This window comes from Sitophilus oryzae, unplaced genomic scaffold (genome assembly GCF_002938485.1).
Source record: "Sitophilus oryzae breed Bouriz unplaced genomic scaffold, Soryzae_2.0 scaffold_213_pilon_pilon, whole genome shotgun sequence".
Taxonomy (NCBI): domain Eukaryota; kingdom Metazoa; phylum Arthropoda; class Insecta; order Coleoptera; family Curculionidae; genus Sitophilus; species Sitophilus oryzae.
Genome location: NW_022146767.1, coordinates 1,257,785 through 1,279,037, shown reverse-complemented (window position 1 = coordinate 1,279,037; position 21,253 = coordinate 1,257,785). Strand labels below are relative to the sequence as shown.

The following is a 21,253-nucleotide window of genomic DNA, read 5'->3' as shown; positions in this document are numbered from 1 at the left end:
AATTACCTCTGCGGTTACAAAAAAATATAAAATAAACGTTTCGGTTCAAGTCTGCCGAATCGAAATTATTCAGCGGCGTCAAATAGGGGTCGGCGGTTAAATTATTAAAATTGGGGATGTAGGGGGTGAGTTTCCGGACAAGTGCCCGGAAAAGTCGAAGCCAGATCCTGATTGATAACTGTCGTCATGATTTTTTAACGTCGACGGTTGTACAAGGCAAATATCCATATAGTAGAATAAAAAAAGAGTATATTAAATAAACAGCAAATTCTTTTTTTAAAGTTATTTGGAATTTCTTTAGTTTTGTTATAATATTTTATTTATAAATTATCATTCGAATTATCGAAATATTTTTATTCGTATTAGTGTCTACAGAAGGTCAGTTAGATACGACACTTATTTAGTTATCCTAAAATTAAAAATAAATTTGGATGATACCTGAGACTAGGGATTTGTGCCTGTGCTCTAAGCTTACTATTATAGAACAAGATAGTATACAGTTACATTTATATGTCGTTTTGACGCTATCGGCGTTGTAGAGGTACACCTCAGAACCCTTAATACAATTCATATCAACTAAACTTTTAGTCACGTGATTAAACTTCACCGGCACAGCGTTGCCCACTTTTATATATTTTCTTTTAATTAAAATATTTTGGCAAACAAAAATAAATTATTTATAAATATATAAACAGTTATTATTTACATCAACAAAACTCACCTTCTTCACAGCACTTAAGGGGTCATTACTACCGCGTTCAAAATATTCTAATAAAGTTGCGATGAGTTTTGTACGGCTATTAAGCTATCTTGTACACTTCGCACTAAAAGACGTCCTAAAAAGAACAATGTTCGTCTGCAAAGTCTGCTAATAAAACATTTTCAAGCATATCACAACACTATTTATTTAAACCAAAAACTCGTAATGGAAAACTAAAGTGTCAAAACGAATGACAATGTCAGGAAACAAATAAATAAATGCGGAAATTTGACATTTTTTACGACAGAATTACCACCTAAATCCCCAGCATGAAATTTAAATTCCAGTTAGTCAGCACAGCGCCGAATATGTCCATGGTTGGCAACAATGAATTTAAAAATCGCGCCCTCGATTACCTAACTAAAAGTTTAATTGATATGAAATATAGAAGCTTGCCTTTGGTTAGGAATAGATATGTTTAAATAAATCACTGGGGGAGTTGCTAAAATCACAGATTATACAGATTACAAACTTATCGTCAAAAGTACTTCCCCTAGGAGGTGCAAGATCTTGTCGTTGGTGGGGAAGCTCCTGATCAGGTGCTGGGGGGAATCCCTCCTAGCACTGGTTCGGTCTAAGAAGCATCTAACTCATCGTCTTGTCCCTGACTGTAGTGTCGTGGCCAGGAATTGCACCAAGACATATAACGATACCGGGCGGGGCTACGGACAGCCTCAACCTTGGGGCACCGGGGGGCACCCCATTGTATTTTACCCCTTACTTCTACATGCGGGGCTCTGTAGAAGTGGACCGACTGTCCTTAGCGACTCATAGGAACACTATGAGATCTGGTAATAATAGTAATAAAAACATCACCGGTGAAGCTGTGGGAAACCCCTAGCGACACTGGGAACAGTAACAATGAAAGTTCCAAGGGGTCAAACCCAAAGAGAACTACAGGAGAGGTGGCTGACACTTGCGTGAGACCATCCTCCGCAAGTGGCATACAAGCTACCACCTCCTCCAAGGGTCGGGAGCCTACCTCCTACCTCTAAACCCAACAGGCGACACAAGCTACCGTTTCGTCTACCCGGCCTGGGTCGTAGCTCCTCGACTGTGAGGGACACGGGTCTCCGTAGGAAGTCCTGGGACTGTATGATCAGTTATAACTCAAGAAAGGGGGACACAATAGATCTCTAAGGTCGCAGAGATTAACGCCCCTCCCACTTATTCTAAATTCTAATCGTCAAAAGTATTGTTTTTCATGGTTCCAGTAGTTTCTAGAGTCGCGCACTAGTTAGGTTACTAGTTTGCGCACATAACACGGCCTCAAAAATTGTGCACAGCGCTTGACCGGCCCAGTTATTACGCTGTTTAAACCCGAGTTTATTTTTGCGCACAGGAAATTTTACTCTTTGCTCATCGTCATAAAAAACAATTTTCGTACCACGATTTAGGGACAAGATTTTTATCTGTATACTTATAGTATACCTAATCTGTGCTAAAATACTCAATTTTTTAGTGTAAGAACTGATGATTATTCAGCTCATTGTTTTTCTAATGATTTATTTAAAAAAGTTCTTTCGTTTATAAAAAAAAACAATATATTCTGGGAGGAATTAAATATGTAACACAATGTTCCTTGCATTTGCAACGTATATTTCCCACGCAAGGAAGCGAATCCAAAAAACGGTAGTACCTCATGCCGCTACCGTACCGTCTTGTCGGACAATATGGTTTTTCGGGCACAGGTGTATTCGTGAAACCATCACAGCGTTGAGCGGTACCCATACTGTGCGGCGTAACATTTGTAACGGTCTACCAAAGATGGGGCGAATATTAATTTAATTATCACTTTGCACGAATTTTTAAATATCTAATACTTATAGATTTTAACTAGCGATGGGAACTATCGAATGAATTAGACTATCGAATGGTTAATGAATGAATGATTTCAACTATCGAATGGTTTTATTCGAATAAAATCATTCATTCATTTGTATACTAAAGCATATGTGACAACCTCGCCGTGCGACTAAATGATTATCGTTGAGCCACGACTATCGAATGCTTTTGATAAATGAAATTTAGTATTCGTTTGATTTTTGTATGCGTCAGTGCATTATTAGTTCTTCCAAATTATTATAACTTCGCCGTATAAATACTGTGCTATTTTTGCGTTTATTAAAATAGTTAAAATACTAAAATAGTAGTTATTTTTTAATTTTATTTATTGACGATTGTGTGCATGTGCAGGTGGTCAAAATTTTTCCGAAAATTTGTGTGGTTTTCCGTAGTCCGATCTTTCGATTATTTAATTTTATATGGTATATGGCTATTTTTTAATAGGAACTTTTGAGAAGTAGCAATTTTTAAGAGAGATGAGATGAACTTACAATTAATTTTAAAAATACATATTTGTATTTTAGATGTTTTAATAATATGAATTAGTTGAACTTAATAATCATATTTAAGTAATGTGGTTAAGTAAATGGGGTTATCGAACTCAAACTATGGGGTGAGAAAATTAAAATGAAAGTTTTACACGTGCCAATTTAAAAAAAAAGTTAACGATGTTTGTATTTTGTTTATGCTAATTCTCTTACATGTAGTTTTTTGCGAAGAAATATTTAATTTATTTTTTAAAGTAAATGCCAGTAAAAGTAAATATAATTTTTAAATAGTAATATAAAGCACCTAATATAAATAATTTTGATTTCTAATGTTTTATTTATATTTTCCTTCCATTACACTGCATGCTTAGAAAATTAATAAATGTTTATATTTCATGATTTTAAAATTTGTTGTTAATATAACAAATTAGTTCTGTAATTATTATTATTTAATAAACCAACGTTGCCACACACAAAAAATTTAGAGACTATATTATTTTTAAATAGAATCTAATATAAATAATTTTGACATCTAATTTGTTGTTTATATTTTGCTACTACTTAAAAAAATATTTATATTAAATGATTTTAAATTTTGTTGTTAATAGGTATAACAAATTATTACTCTTATTATTATTTATTAAACCAGTCTTTGCTTAAAAACATTAAAAATCATTTTCCTGCATCCAAAATAACAAGTATTATTGCAGTGTAACAACAGAATATTAATAAAAAAGAATGCAGAATATATAGACATACTATCCCTAACTAACTAAAGCCAAACAATAATATTCTTTGCTAATATTAACTAATACCAAAATATGGCAACAGCGCCCTTCATAATGTATTTTCTGTGTAAATACTAGCACCTCAATAAAAAAATAATGTGTCCTTATCTAATCTGACTCCGCAAAATCAAAAGATGCCGGCTTCTTTCATAGCATTGCCACCGACCGCTGTCGGGTTTTCAGAAAGAAACCTACGTCACGTCGCCGGGCGACAACTAAAATTCAGTTAATATTTTATTATAATCGATCCTGACGAATAAATGAATTTCATAAATGAATGAATTTTATAAATGAATGGTTTTTGCTGCCGAATTACTAGAATACAATATTTCAAGGCAGATGACGGATCTATTCGATAATTTTTATTCGAATAGTTTTCAACGAATGTTTTCTTACTAACTATCGAATTAATCGAATGAATTGCAACTATCGAATGTTTCGATAGTATTCATTCGATAGTTCCCACTACTAATTTTAACATTATTTGATTGTTTTTTTTTTAATAATAAGGGGGGCCTTTTGAACCCTAAATTCTTTTTTTCCATAGCAACTGTTAAAATTGCCTTATATCTATGAAAAATATAGTAGATAAAATAGTACTTTAACCTCAAGGGTAGATTAAATGATACTTTAACAGCGAGGATCTGTTAAAAACTTTATTCCTTCTCGCACGTTTTTTAATTGCTTCCATTTTTGAAAATGTTTGTATTCCTTTTCATAAGTTATTCAGGATTTAAATGGAAGTAGTTTGGATATGGCGTTTGTCGCCTCAGCCTGAATATCTGTTTGTAATTTACTTATTTCATTTTGAGCCATTTCTGACTCCAATTCAATTAGCAATCGACATGAAAGAGAATTAAAAAATATTGACTCAAAACTGACAACTAAATAGACAGCTTTATTTATTTGTCAAATTACATAGAAACCAACGCCAACCCAGCACAATATTTTTTCTACTCGTAATAAATTCCTTGAAATAATAATTTCTGAATATTTTTAAAACGTAACTCGGCTATGGAAAAAAATATTGTTCTATACACGACGATAAAATTGTATTATCGCTTCCCGAAATTAATTCACTCGCGATTTCGTCGCTCGTAATAAAAATAATTTTCTGAATTTCTTTCCTCTTGTTCGTTTAAACGCTGTAAACGCATTAAAAATATAATCGAGAAAACCTCATATTTTACATTTTATTGTCTCTATTTATATATATAATGTTATAATACATTTTCTATATTTACTTTTCATACATAAATTCACCTTTAATAATTCTTTTTTTCTAATCGATCTATAAAAAAATGGATCATTTCATAACTGAAACCATTAGCGACAATAATAACAAATTTGCAATAGACGGCAATATTTAATTATAGTAATTTCAAGTAATAAATCAATCAAAATCAGTAAGCTCGATATACAAAGCAAGAGAAATAATATACACAATGATTAAGTAAACTTTACATTTTTTCTCTGTTTAAAACATATAATTGCGCGGATGTATACTTTATTAAAGTGCAGCAGATCATAATTTTCTGACTGATTACTTCTTATCTTTCCAATCGATATTAAATATCAATTAAAATAAAAGCAAGTAAATTTGTATTTGAGTTTATTACAGTAAAATATAATTATTTATTGCTTTGTTTGTAAAATAAATGCAATATCAAACTATAAAAAAAGTATACAGGGTTGTTCACCACATACGACACGGAGTACTGTAGCTAAATGTTTCGATTTTTACAAATTGTAAGTTTTGGGTTAGTTAGAGCTACAATTTAAAAATATTTTTACAAGATCCAGAGTGTCCCAAATAAATAAAAAATATCAAAGTTGTATTTTTTTTTAATGGAACACCCTGCATATTATTACATTTTTAGTTTCTAATATTAAAATAAAGGTAAATTTGATGAAGGTTTATTACACTCAAACCTTACCGTTTTTGAAATATTTTCAATTTTGTGAAATTGCAGTAAAAATTTTAAGGCTTCATTTCTCCAAGGGTATCAAAGTTTTTAATACTAAATATTTACTGAAGTCTATTTATTGATCAGATATTTTGTTGCAATAATAAAAATAATACTACCTCATACAGAGTGTCTAAAAATTTATTTTAAATTATTTCTATTTTTAAACGGCAATAACTTGTATAATTTAAATAGAACGCCCTGTATATTTTAGGAGAATCAGATGAACAATTTAATTGTCTATTAAATTGTATTATACCACTTTTTATCTATCCCTTCAAGTTTTCGTAGAAAATGCATTTTCTTATAATTAAGACCTCATTTATCAATATACCCATGGAATATTGATATTTTAGATTGTTTTTATAGCAACAAATCTACAAAATGTACAGGCTAGTAATATTATCGTTTTTAGCAAAATGATAATATTACTAGCCCATTTGTATGCAAAAAGAAAATTATTTAAATCTTCATAAAAGAGTATACCATTAATTAAATATACCACCAATTATTTCCGCCCAAATACTAATTAATTACATACTTAATTATGTTCGTTAATAAATTATTCTAAATAAATGTGGATTTGAATCAGAAGTCAATATAATAATAAGTTATGAAAATGAATGTCTCTGTTGTTATAAATAAGCATTTGTCAAAAAATGAAATATCATTTTTAAGGTGTTGGTTTTTACCCCACTGTCTAATACACATACAAAATTCAGTTTTTAGTATTTGGAGCAATTATTATTAATCAACGCAAACAGTCAATTAATGTAGTTTGAATACTGGAATCATATTAATTGGTCCTCTTTAACAAATATTTAAACAGTTTTTTTTTTATTTTTTATTGAAATAAACAAACTATATCTGTACTCTCTAAAAATTTGGCACATCTTTAAAAATAATCTAAAATGGGGGGTCAGTATTCCATGGGTATATTGATAAATGAGTTCTAAATTACAAGGAAATGCATTTTCTACGGAAACTTGAAGAGATATGTAAAAATGGTATACAATTTGATAAACAATTAAATTGTGCATCCGATTCTCATTAAATATACAGGGTGTTCCATTTAAATTAAACAAGTTATTGCCGTTTAAAGCTAGTAATTATTTAAAATAAAATTTTAGACACTCTGTATAAGGTAGTATAATTTTTATTATTGCAACACAATAACTGATCAATAAATAAACTTCAGTAAATATTTAGTATTAAAAACTTTGATACCCTTGGAGAAACGAAGCCTTAAAATTTTGACTGCAATTTCACAAAATTGAAAATATTTCAAAAACGGTAAGGTGTAATAAACTTTTATCAAATTTACCTTTATTTTAATCGTAGAAACTAAAAATGTAATAATATACAGGGTGTTCCATTTAAAAAAATACAACTTTGATATTTTTTATTTATTTGGAACAGTCTTTGTATCTTGTAAAACTATTTTTAAATTGTAGCTCTAATTAATAGTCCTACAACGAACCCAAAACTTAAATTTGTAAAAATCTAATCGTTTAGCTACAATACTCCGTGTCGTATGTGGCGAACAACCCTGTATATTTACGACTAATGGCTAATCCAACTCTATGGGCACCGAATATTAGCTATAAACTGTGCTCTGGGTCTACACTTAATTTTCTCTCGATTTTTCCTCCACTTAACACGAAACACGCGTACCTAATAACACGTACGACGAACCAAGATGCAATAGCAATTCGCAAATGTTTATCAATTCGAAGAACGCCAGGGTATTTGATATAATTTGACACAAATTATAACCTATAATTTGGCAAAAGTTTGACAACTCTTAAAAATCGAAGTTGAGTTCATACGCATCTGTGTCCGTGCATCGTTCATTGTTCCGTCACTCCAATCATGTTGAAATATCATCTCTCATTTTTGAAATAAACCAATAAAACTGGTTAAAAACAATAAGAGACGACGCATATAAACCCATTCATTGTTTACTTAAAAAATATTAGAAACATTTTTAGTGAAATAAATGTATTGTTATGGACGTCATCTGCCTTTTTTCTGTCACTCCCTGTCAAAATCTTACCAAAGTCATAAAGCAGAGTATACTCTGCTATTCGGGGCGGACACGACATACATATTATTATACCCAGAATAATACACTTAAAGAAGCTGACGGTAAATATTATCACGTGCCTTTATATCCACAGTTACAAATTGTATGCCTTCGATTGTCTATAGCAAATCCTCTTATTTCAACTCGATCGAATATCATCATCAATGCCGGTATTAGATAGTCACGATTCTCTGGTTCCGCTATCCTAACCTCACTTTTAGCATCAGCAGTGACTACACCCGTTCGTTAGCCATTCAATACGCTTGGTCATTCGCAATATGGATCAAGCGCAATAAACGGGAAAAAATGCCCCGGTAAATACGTATTTATGCAACGGATTGTAATGAAGAATGGGTTCAAGTCCCAGATAGATCCTTGCAGATAATAGATGTGATTTATCGTTCGCAATCTTTTGTAGAATGTTTGTACGTTTAGATTTCGATTTTTTGCATATCTCGAAGCAGTAAATGTGATAATGAAGTTAGTTAATGGAAGGCTTCGATGTGATCTATCTAGGTTAGGCATTTAAAAGGTATGATTAAAAGGAACAGGAATTGATGTAATGAAGCGTATGATTTTTTTTTAATACTATGCAGAATACAGGGTGCTAAAATGAAAGGTGCAATGCAAATCTTAAATTGTCTGAATATACAGGAATTGGCAAATTTCATTTGTAATACATATTTCCAATAACTCAGTTACAATTATCTTAATAAATCAAACAAATTAACCCTCAAATACTATACGACCATAACACTTGCCCTGTTCCATATGTTCCCAAATCTATCCTCACCCCGTTTAACTTCATCCACCCCCCGTAGACCATACACTATGAGCAATTATTATTCTGTAAAACCCGGTAAAATAATATTGTGTATATCGTTTCGTCGCTTCCATATAAGGGTTAGTTTTAAGGGTGGTGGGGGTCAAGCGGAGCCGACACCAACAACGTCAAATGATAGTGGGAGGGGTATATTTTACTGTATGTTTTTTTGTCGGTTTGTTGGGGGTTGAAAAGTTAGTAGTCGTTTAGATAGTAGTGTCAATTGAGCAACCTGTAGCTCATGATGAGTCGTGATTTTTAGTTTTAACGTTAAAGTTTGTATTGGTCTTGATTGCAGTGTTATATACGAAAATTATAAGTCGGTATGGCCATTATTTTTTATTATCTTTCTTTTGTACTTTAGTTACTTAAAGAAATTAATTACTATACAGGGTGAATCTTAAATAAGTGCATATATTTTCTCTTTCCTGTTTTTCAAACAATTCCAAAATTCCGAGATATTTTACTTCGAAAATGAAAAAAAAAAAATTTTTTATTCAATTTTGATTAAATATATTTTTTTCAACCTTCTTTAAAATAATTATTACAAATACAAGAGAAATCCTGAAATCAAAAATATATTAGGTATTTACTTTAGATGGTCTGTATTTACTTTGCTGTAAATATTATAAAAATATAAATTAATTTTTCTTCATTTTTTTAAATGGAACACCCCTAGCTATAGTATATTATATTTTTGTTAGATGTTAAAAAATGAATTTTTTTTGTATTTAAACTACCTATTTCAAAATTTTTAATGGTTTTACAGATACACGCAGTATTATTTCATATGGCTCCCTCAACTGTAAAATACGAGAGAAAAATCATTGGGTGGCTTTGATAAAAATTTACTGTGGAAAATGCCATATGAAATATAAAACCGCGAAAAAATATACCTGCGAAACCGTTAAAAATTGTTCATTTTTTAATTCTATATTTATTGAAAAAATAATATACAGTGTGTTCTATTTAAAAAAACGTAGAAAATATTTTGTACTTTAGAAAGTTTGGCGTAGAATTTTGAACGTCCTGCATGATTTACGATTACCATATTTACAGCAAAGTAAGTACAGGCTATCTAAAGTAAATACCTAAAATAATTTTGATTTCAGGACAGTTCTTGTATTTTTAATAATTTTTTATGAAAGGCTGAAAATTTTATTTGTTTATTAATTATCTCTGAAACTAATTTAATCATATCTTAGGATTATGTAAAATGATCTGAAATGAAGCCAAAAATGCAATAATATACAGGATGTTCCATTTAAAAAAATCATCTCGATCCACTCACACTTTTTGAGCCACCCTAAAGAAGTTAAAATATTTCCCTGAAATACATCCTAGTACATACTTTAGGTTTGCACCTGTATATGTCCAAATGTTTTTGATAAACTGTGTAGTTTAATTGTAATTCTTTTCAATTTTGATTGTAATTATTTTGAGATATTACTTGAATATGACTGTAGACTAGTTTTCAATATATAAACATTTTAACAAAACTGATTAACTCCAAAAAATCCTTTATGGGGTATTTCGCCACTGCACTACAAGAAAATCTACAAAATAAAATAGTTATTTTGTAGAGTTTCTTGCAGTGCAGTGGCGAAATACCCATAAAGAATTTTTTTGGAGAGATGAATCCGCAACATAGGTATAGACATTTTTTAAAACTTATTAAATTAAATTACTTATCTCTTAATATTTGTTTTAGCATCACAACCCAGTGTTGCAGAAGGGGAACACGATGATGACGATGAAGAGGACAACCAATCGCGCTGCTGCAACTGTGATCAACCATTCAACGATGTTGAAAAGTAAGTACATATTTTTTTCTATAATTATTAAAAACATTTCCATTCAGTAAACGTGCTAATTACAAAAACTGATATAAATTATCTGGCTACCGGTCTTGAAATTAATGAAAAAAAAAATCGAACGTATATAATGTTACAGTTAGTAACAATAATAATTGTTTTTTAATTTAGTAATTGTTTAGGAAAAAGCTGTTGATTGACGTGGCTAATTGTATTTTTTTATTATTTATGGTTTTAAAAATGCCTTGTAATTGTTTAAGTACTTTTGTTTTACTTTTCTTTATTTTATTAATTGGCAAATAAAATTTATAAAGAAAAATATGTTTTCTACAAAAAGTATGAGTATTTGGTCACTGTAACAAAATCTATAAAATAAAATAGTTATTTTTTGTGAACACTGCTGCGTTGATCCAACGGAGAATAATTGTCAGCACTAAAGCTAATAAACAAATTTGCCTGACGGACAAAAAAATGCTTAATGTTTCGGGAAGTATATCTCTTCCCATCGTCGGAAGCAAAAAACACAAAGAACAAAGAAAAAGCTATTTAAAATATCTAAATGCAACTATTCGAGTACACTTTATTTTTTTTCCAAAAAAAAATGCGTCTATAACAACCGTTGACGTTCTGTTAAAATGACATTATATCAAGTTAAACTTCAAAATTAACAATTACTACCTGATAACAATTACTTAGTAAGGTAAAACCAAAAAGCGTCAAACTTTCTGTATGATTATTTTTTAATTTGTTTTTAATATATATTTATGTTTCTTATATCTTTGATTTCTTTTATTTTAGTATTTTTTTAATTAATTAATTTAGATAATATTATATAACTGTTTCAGTATAACTTAGAAGCCTTTATTAGACGTATATAGGCACACCCAAAGATCAAATTAATTTAAAACATAAACACCTAGTTGAATTTTTGTCACGATATGTTATTAGTTTGGTTATTAAGTGCACCAAATAGAATTAAATCGTGAGAACATCGGCAGATGACACGTCCAGTAATAGTAGGACGAAACATTGTCGTGTGTGAATCGTATTAATATTTTATTAATTACCATGACCATCATTCTATAGTAATCCATCACTCTTTATTGTTTCCAATATTTTCCTCGATAAAGAGATATGCATATAAATCTATATTTTTGTTTTGTGTTTTTTTATATAATGTAACCATATTTTAAACAGTTAAACAAAAACTTCTACAGTGGATATACAGGGTGAGTTTCCTACGATGTTCTCTATGGGTATCTCGGAAACTACTGGAGATAGAGAGTCGGTTAAACGGGGAAAGAATTGCAGTTTTGTGGGGTCATAAATATGCGCCTTTCAGATTTTTGAAAAAGTTCATGGCTTACTAGATATTTAGAAAAAAAACAAATTTCGGCTATTTTAAAAATTGTCCCTAATTCCATTATAAGCTATTTTAGACAAAAAGTTTTCAGATAAAAGTTGTAGATAATCACATCCTTAATGAGATTGTGTCCCCCGTTTTTTTTCAAAAGTCTGTCATTTTTGACATTTGACACAAACATATGTTTTTTTAAATGGAAACCATAGTTGGCCATGACTTTATAAAAAGTGCCATTTTTTAAGCTTTTCAGTGATATAAGCTATAATATGTTTTCTTCGAAAAATTATCGAGTTATAGCCAATTCTTATCATTTTTAAATAATTTCACTTAGTTAGCCATGGCAACAATCGTCTTTGCTCTTATAAATGTAGAGCTGCCACATCCAAACTTTGTAAATTAAAATAAACAAAAATTGTAAATATGAATTTTTCAAATGAAGAAAAGCGTGTAAGATTATTGGTCCAACTTTTCTTAACCATACATTTTCGAGGATACGTTGACCGGTGAATGTTATGTTTTTTAGAGAACGATTTTCAAGACTTGTTAGAAAAGTTAAATTTAGTTATAGCCAATTCTTATTTCTCTTGACTAATTTCACTTAGATTGCATGGCATTCTTATTCTTTTGTGATTTATAACTTATGAAAAGTCAGAATATATTACTAAACGGTTCTTTAGAATTTACATTACACAAACTAAAACTTAAAAAAATAATATCGCTGCGGTCGAGTCACTGCATACACTTTAAGTTATTTTAGAAAATGTTCAAAAATTCCATTGTTTTGAGTTACATCTTTTTAAAACTGAATTATTACCTATTCTCACAAAAGGACCGGTTGATTAAATTAAACTTCTCTCGTACCGCCACTTCGAGTGCCTCCCTTAATTCATAAGTTCTTTTGTAAACCTTATTTTTAACCATACCGCATAAAAAAATCTAAAATGGATAGGTTAGGTGATCGAGGAGGCCCATGCAATTAGTCCACCTGTTCCTATACCTGAGTTTGTATTACTATGATATCAATATTTTTTTAACATTTCTTTCATAATGCGGAGGGGGGGGGCATAATGAAAGTCATTTTGGAAACACTCTATTGATGCGCGAGTATCTACACGCTTTTCTTCATTTGAGAAATTCATATTTACAATTGTTGTTTATTTTAATTTACAAAGTTTGAATGTGACAGCTTCACATTTCTGAGAGTAACGGCGATTGAACTTGTTTCCATGGCTAACTAAGTGAAATTGTTTAAAAATGATAAGAATTGGCTATAACTCAGTAATTTTTCGAAGAAAACATATTATAGCTTATATCGCTAAAAACTTAAAAAATCCCGCTTTTTATGAAGTCATGGCCAACTATGGTTTCCATTTAAAAAAACATATGTTTGTGTGATATGTCAAAAATGACAGGCTTTAGAAAAAAACAGAGGACACGATCTCAATAAGGATGTGATTATCTACAACTTTTATCTGAAAACTTTTTGTCTGAAATAGCTTATAATGGAATTAGGGTCAATTTTTAAAATAGCCGAAATTTGTTTTTTTCAAAATATCTAGTAAGCTATGAACTTTTTCATAGATCTGAAAGGCGCATATTTATGACCCCACAAAACTGCAATTCTTTCCCCATTTAACCGACTCTCTATCTCCAGTAGTTTCCAAGATACCCATAGAGAACATCGTAGGAAACTCACCCTGTATATACATAGATATGATAGGTTTGATTATAAGTAAATTAGGAGCTCGTACAGTTGAATTTGTATATTTAGCTGCGATTTTTTTTTAATTTTTTTTAAGGATGTGTCATGTAACAGAAATCATTATTAACTTAATATAAAAGAATCGCTTTTAAAGCGTCCTTCGACGTTGTGCGACACCTAGTCGCCATTGGTTTTGGTCATCTCAGTCTGCGTCACGCAGATCCACTGAGCTGATCTCCTTCTTGACACCCTCCATCCAGTTTGTCCTCGTTTCCTTCTCTTTTGTGGAAGCCATTTTAGTACCTTCTGAGACAGTCGCGTGTTGTCCATCATTCTCACATGTCCATACCAGTTCAGTTGGGCACTCTCTATTTTCTCTACTATAGTTTTTGTCTACTCATTCTGTCTCTCCCAAGTAACATTTTAAGTTCCTTTAGGTTATATATCCTCAAGGTTAGTTATATAAAGGTTTAATAAATGTCTCATTGGTATCTTACAGTGTTTTGATTTATATAAGTGTAGCGGTTGGTCACTTGTCACTAATAGTAACCTTAAAATATTGTTTATCACTTTCCTTATAAAGCTAGAGGTTCTTGTTACTAAAGGTTTCATAGTAAGGTTTTATAAAGGTGTTCACATCTATTTTATATAACTTCTGGTATTAGGTGTTAGAAAGGTACGCAAGATATACACTATATAATTAAAGGTGTTATTAAGAACCATTATGACTTAAACCATTATTACTTTAACATTACACATTCTGCACTTAAAGAGCTTTTTTCTATAGTCAATTCATTCATAACTGTTCTACCAAAGTACCAAAGGACCCTAGAACTCTTTTGAAAACTCCTACCACTTTAAATATAGATCAAATTGAACCAAAACAGTATTATTTCAATTTTATGAGGTTATGTTTTGTTTTCTGCACATTTTCTGTCAAATTGCTGTAATATCAAAGTTCGTTCGCAGGGAGTCGCTACAGTCGACACCTCTGGTTACATAAAGGTTTTCTGGGTCACTAAAAATAGCCATAAACACCCCGGAATTTATAATGGTGATTTGTATAACATTAGTTGTATAAAACACTAAAATTGGTGTTTTAAATAACCCAAACTCATTTACGCAACCTTAAGTAACCAAATTTATATAATGGTTGATGAGTATGTTATAGACCCTAAAGTAATATATAACACTTTAAATATAATGGACGCTATTATTATTGATGTCTTCATTTTTGGCTACAATGAGTATTTCTAAGATAAGGTTGAAAACTGGTACAAAACTATATTTTGGCCAGTTGCCAGTTATTTCTACGTATTAAAACAGTCGTATGTTCTATTATTTATATTAATAAATTTGGCTTTCATTACAAAAATTTTACCATATTTTTTTTCTTTATAAAAAATCTATTAAATAATTCTGCTTTTGGGGTCGCATGTGTTTTTTGGAGGTAAAATTGATTTTCACACAGTAAATTTAATATCGCATATGTATTTAGTACTCTGGATAGGCGCAATAGATGTTATTAAGCCAGTAATTTCTATAAAGTCATTTGCATAACGCAAACGCTTTTGTAGGCTATGACAGGGATGGCGTCATTTCTCTTTTGTTTCTGGTCTGGATTATCTGCGTAGGACAACTTGGAGCAATAAGATCATATCTGCTTTAGTAGTTTTTAAAGTAGTTAGTCAGAAAGAAACAAGTATATTTTCAAAAAACGCGCATGCGCGATATTTCTATGGAGGTAGTCTCTGGGAACCTTCTCCACCACCACTATATAACTATTATATACCCCTTTTCAGTTTATTAGCGGTAACTCGATAGGATATATAAAGGTGTTGAGAATGTTTTCAGGACTTTAGTTGACCTTGAGTGTTAAGGGTTACCATAGGAACAGTTATAAAATGGACCGTTTAGGGCATATAAGTGTTATATAATGGTTACCAATAACTCACGACAACCATTCTAGATGCGTTTAGGTTGTATAATATGGTGTGTTGGGAAGTTTCCTAACACACTTATAAAACAAAAAATGCTTCTTGGGCTGATTGTCTCGTTTCGTACTGTAACCAGCTTTGATTTTCATACTGATCTTCTTATCGCGTCCATTTCTACCGCCAGTAATTTTCTTTTGTTGTTCTCCATTAACCTCCATGTTTCCCCCCCAAATAACAGAGATTGCTCTTGATTATCACATCATAAATCCTTAGTTTTCTGTCTTTACCTGTTTCGTTACTCCAGAGTATATTATTCAGACATTTTATTGCATTTCTGTCTTTCACTATTCTTGAGCTTATTTCGTTGTCTTTCCCGGATTTATTGAAAGTATCGCCTAGGTATTTGTATTCGTTACATGTTTGTATATATTCATTATCCAGTTTTATTGCTGTTTAGTTTTTGTGATATTCATCTCCAGTCCCCAAACTTAGTATTCCTCTTTAAATTTGGGTGTCATATATTTCAAGTCATCTTTGTCTCCTGCACAAATAACCTGGCCTCAGCGTATTGCAAAGTGTATAAGCAAGAATCTTCATTTATTGGTATGCACCACATGTCTCTACACCTGCTTTTCCACTGTTTTAAAAACTTGGTTAAAGTATATTTTGAACAAAGTTGGTGAAAGGCAACACTCTTGTCTTAATCCTTTTGATATTTTTAATAACAACCTGTATAGTACTAAATTTTTGAATTCTTCACAGAATTTTTTATATCTCATATCAATGTCCTATATTTATCTCCAACTTTTTAGAAAATGTTAAGTGAATTTGCGCAATAGTTGTCTCACGCAAAACAGCAATTGCCAGTATTAAAGTGGTTTGAATTTTGTTAACTGTCTATCGGAAAACCATTTCATTTACCAGAAATGCACAATATATCACTTCTACAGATTACTGGTTATGTAGTTACCCTTTCAGATCTGTGGTGATCTTCTTTTGATTACTACGTTACATTCTCCAGTCTTATTCTGTTCAGAATGTCTAATAACTTGGAGACTGAACCATCCATATAACTTCTCTCAATCATTGTTTAATACAAAGAACCGTACATTTGCCATGCTGTGGCACTGACATAAAATATGTTCTGTCGTCTTATTCTGATTGACAAAATCTGTACATGACTTCAGTAATCAATCCCATTCCTATAGGCATTTCAAAAAAATACTAATCTATAGATAACACATATTAAGAGTATTATTTTCATTCCAGACTAGACGAACACCTCATCCTTAAACACAACTACCGCCGCAACGAGTACCGTTGCGACCTCTGCCCCAAAGCGTACTCGTTCAAGCCTTGCCTCATCAAGCATCGTGCTCAAATCCACGGCGAAACCAAGAAGTACCACTGCGAAAACTGCCCGAAAGTCTTCACCGATCCCAGCAACCTCCAGCGGCACATCAGGACACACCACGTGGGTGCTAGGTCGCACGCTTGTCCCGAATGTGGAAAAACTTTTGGCACATCATCTGGATTAAAGCAACACACTCATATTCATTCTTCTATAAAGCCGTTTCAGTGTGAAGTCTGTTTTAAGGTAAAGGAGTTAATTTTACGTGTATTAATAGGGCATTTGCTCGTTGTGTGACATTGAACAAAATGTAGCTATAATACAGTATGGTCCGGATTTCGGAAACTTCGGCAGCATATTCTGCAAATAAAAATAAGTAAAAAAGTTTGTATAAATGCATGTCCTAAAATGCTTAGTTTCGGAGATACAGGGTGTAGAAAATTCATTATTATTTCGATTTTTTTCAAATAATTTCTTAAATAACGTCAATATTTGGATGAAAATGGGTGCGTTGGAGTTTTTTGACATGAGAAATTTGATTTTGATGTCAATATGACTCCTATTTGTAGAGGGCGCTACCTATATATATTTTAACTGTTTTTAAGAGTAATAACTTTTCGTCCGTACCTGTATAAAACTACTGAATGAAAAAAAAATACATTTCCGTGATTTTTACGGAAAAAAGTCTCTTGTTAAAAATCGCTACGACCAACCCTTCTCAGATATTTAGAATGGAAATACATGTCATTATTGACAAAAAATAAACATGTTGACTAAATAGTTAATTGGCTGAAATGATAAATTTGGGACCTTTTTATTTTTTTAAATTAATCATAAATTTTTCTTACAAAAAATGATGATCAAACAGCTTCTATTGAACTTTTGGCTGTACAATCATATCAGTCTAATAACTATTTTAGTCAACATATGTTTATGTCCGTGATGACAGGTATTGATAATCTCGGTAAAATAAAAACACTAAATCACCACAATACACCAAAACACTTTTACTTTTACACTGGACGCGCGTTTCGCTAACCATGTTAGCATCATCAGCAGAACTTATCAGTTTATAATCATCTGCTGATGATGCTAACATGGTTAGCGAAACGCGCGTCCAGTGTAAAAGTAAAAGTGTTTTGGTGTATTGTGGTGATTTAGTGTTTTTATTTTGCTGTGTAACACCAAAGGTTCCAACCCTCAACTGTAATAATCTCGGTTCCAAATATCTCGAGAATTCTCTAATAAATGTTATAAATGTATAATTCTTTTACTAAATAGTTATACACAGGTACGGACGAAAAGTTATTACTCTTCAAACCAGTTAAAAAATATGTCGGTGGCGCTCTCTACAATTAGGAGTCATATTGACAAAAAATTAAATTTCTCATGTCAAAAAACTCTCAGACACCAATTTTCATGTAAATATTGACATTACTTCAGAAATTATTTGGAAAAAATCGAGATGAAAATGAAACTTCTACATCCTGTATCTCCTAAACTAAGAATTTTTAAGACATACGTATATCTGCAGAATATGCTGCCGAAGTTTCCGGAACGCAGTTTGGACCACCCTGTATATTGCAAGTTTCAACTTTCATTGAAGGATTTTGTAATTACAATTTTTAGATATTTAAAAACTAATTTTTTCTTTTTCTTTTGTAGTCTTATACACAATTCTCCAACCTCTGCCGGCACAAGCGAATGCACTCTGACTGTCGTTTGCAAATCAAGTGCGTCAAGTGCGGACAATCCTTCTCAACAGTCACCTCCCTCACAAAACACAAGAGATTCTGCGACTCTACTAACCAAAAACCACTATTAACTTCACCACCTCAACTTCCGATGGCTAGCAGTTACCCATTTTATCGACCATCAGCTATTTCCTTATTCCCTTTTCACACTCAACTTCCTAACTATCAGATGCCGCAAATGTTTCCCACTACGCCTGCCCCGAGTTTCTTACCACCTTTCTTCTTGAATCACTTACATAAACCTGAACGCGATGAGGAACTACCTCGGAAGAAACTGAATATAGGTCATCCAGAAAAAACTGAAGTTCATGTAAAAGAGAGGTTTACACCGCCTAGAGCGCCCAGTATTGCCGAGAAAGTCAGTCCTCCTACAGCAGAAGAAGCTGATTTAACACCATCACCCGCTAGACCGACTCTAACTTCGAAATCCAGAGCAACGATAACGCCAGTGCCTGAGGAAAAAGTACCTAAAGACTTCAGTGTGACTTCTCCTAAGTCCACCACTCCCAGTGATGACGGTGATCAACCTTTGGATCTTTCCGGTTGGAACTCTGTATTGCAACCAACAGAAAAAGTGGAATTCAAAACAGAACCGATTAAGAGTCGTACCCCAACACCCGTACCGGAAGTTAAAGAAGAAAAAATGGAAATTATCGAGGTTGAAGAACCGAAGAAACCTCCCACAACACCTCCAATGGCCTATCCAAGACCCACATATCCGATGGTTTTGGAAATGTACCGATCAAACTTCCCAAACTTTCAACAAGCAACCGAAAGACTTCTGCCCTTCGGACCTCACAGGTTTCCTTTTCTAAACTCACCCCTTCATCAACGTTTCGATCTGTTAAGGCCGAATTTACAAAGCTTCAATCCGGTTAAATCGTACCACGATGCTATCCATCCTCCTAGCCAAGGGAAAATAAAGGACAGATATGCTTGTAAGTTTTGCGGGAAAGTGTTTCCTAGATCTGCTAATCTCACGCGACATTTGAGGACCCATACAGGTGAACAACCGTACAAGTGTAGGTACTGTGAACGTAGCTTTAGTATCTCGAGTAACTTACAGAGACACGTGAGAAATATACATAATAAAGAGAAGCCTTTTAAATGTCCGTTGTGTGAGAGATGTTTTGGGCAGCAAACAAACTTGGACAGGCACTTGAAAAAGCATGAAACTGATGATGGTAATGGAGTGGTGGCAGTAGCAGATTCACCAGGAAGTAGCAATGAAAACGAAAGGGAAGAAGCCTATACTAGACTTGATGAAATAAGAAATTTTGTTGGTAAAGTTACCACAAACGGCCAAGAATACTATAACCCCACCAGACTCTATACCCCTCCATTTCAAAATGACATCGACGTAGTTGGTAAGGAAGATGATGATTCTGAACTGTATTCGAATGCATCGGTAGAAGATTTTTCGAAAAAAGATGCTAGTAAAGAAGAGATTCTAAACAATAACGACCAGTCTATCGAAGTTACTACCTAGTAGAGAATAGATATAGTTGATATAATATGAAATCCGTTGATTGTGTAGAGTTGTAGTAGAGGAACTGAACCATCTGTGTTAATATGTTACATTTACTTGAGGAAATATTGATATTTCGAGATGTAGTTTACATATTTACAAAAAATGTACTAGAAAAATAATTTTCAATGTATTTTAATTTTTTTTTTCAACCATTGACAAATTTTATGACATAGTTCTACCATACTGCAGATTTTTAGTATAATATTAATCGTCAATTCTTTCAAATTGTATTTATATTTCCTTAAGTTGTTAATTTGTATATACCTAGTTAGATCTTAGATCGATATTTATATTGTAAATACATTAAACTTAAGCTTAATATGATACTGATAGTATTGTGAATATTTTTAAAGTTCCTACACATGCATAATTTGTTAATCTTGCATTTTTAAGCACCTTTGGGTATAAAAACCTTTTTGAATAATGCACATTTTGTACATTTTAAACGGTTGATGCATTGAATCGAATACTTTTAATTAATAGCCTAGTGTAGCGTAGAGCTTGTAAATAGAGCAATTTTAATATATAAAAGATATTAAACATTTTAAAAATTATTGTTTGTTAAATTTAAGAAGTCTCTTTTATAAAATTTTTAATTTGTTTTTGTGAGCTTAATACCAAAGTAAGTTTTTTTTATTTCGATTTTTTTGTTCGTTTAGGAACAGGTTAAGTGTCATAGGTGTGACATAAATATATTTTTATTTTATTTTAAACTGTTTAGAAACATATTATAATATAAGTTTTAATGGAGGTTTCAAACTCATCCACTCATGTATTATTAGACATACTCCACTGACTGTAATATTCAAATATAAATAAAATTTATTATATTAATATATTTTTTTTTATTTTTAGTAAATGGTATCATGAAACAGGAATGCAATGAAATAGCATTATTATGTATCTTGAGTCTGCAAAATTATCTAGAAATTAATTTCTTAAAAAATAGAGATATGTATTTAAAACAAGAGGAATTAGTAATATTTATAAAATGTTATAAAAAAATAACAATTATTTTCTTATACAAGGTATCAAAAAAAGATT

At 31.6% G+C, this 21,253-nt stretch overlaps 1 protein-coding gene across 3 annotated transcripts in view; it reads left to right on the top strand.

The window, feature by feature from the left end:
- Positions 1-20,998, top strand: part of LOC115884211 (histone-lysine N-methyltransferase PRDM16-like) — a 208,202-nt gene extending 187,204 nt beyond the window's left edge. For all 3 annotated transcript variants that reach the window (XM_030902711.1, XM_030902713.1, XM_030902712.1), the window contains exons 5-7: positions 10,469-10,571; positions 16,843-17,170; positions 18,590-20,998. In XM_030902711.1, the coding sequence (XP_030758571.1) occupies positions 10,469-10,571; positions 16,843-17,170; positions 18,590-20,167 (2,009 nt within the window). In that variant the 3' untranslated portion in view covers positions 20,168-20,998. The remainder of the gene's footprint in view (positions 1-10,468; positions 10,572-16,842; positions 17,171-18,589) is intronic.
- The last annotated feature ends 255 nt before the right edge of the window (positions 20,999-21,253 follow it).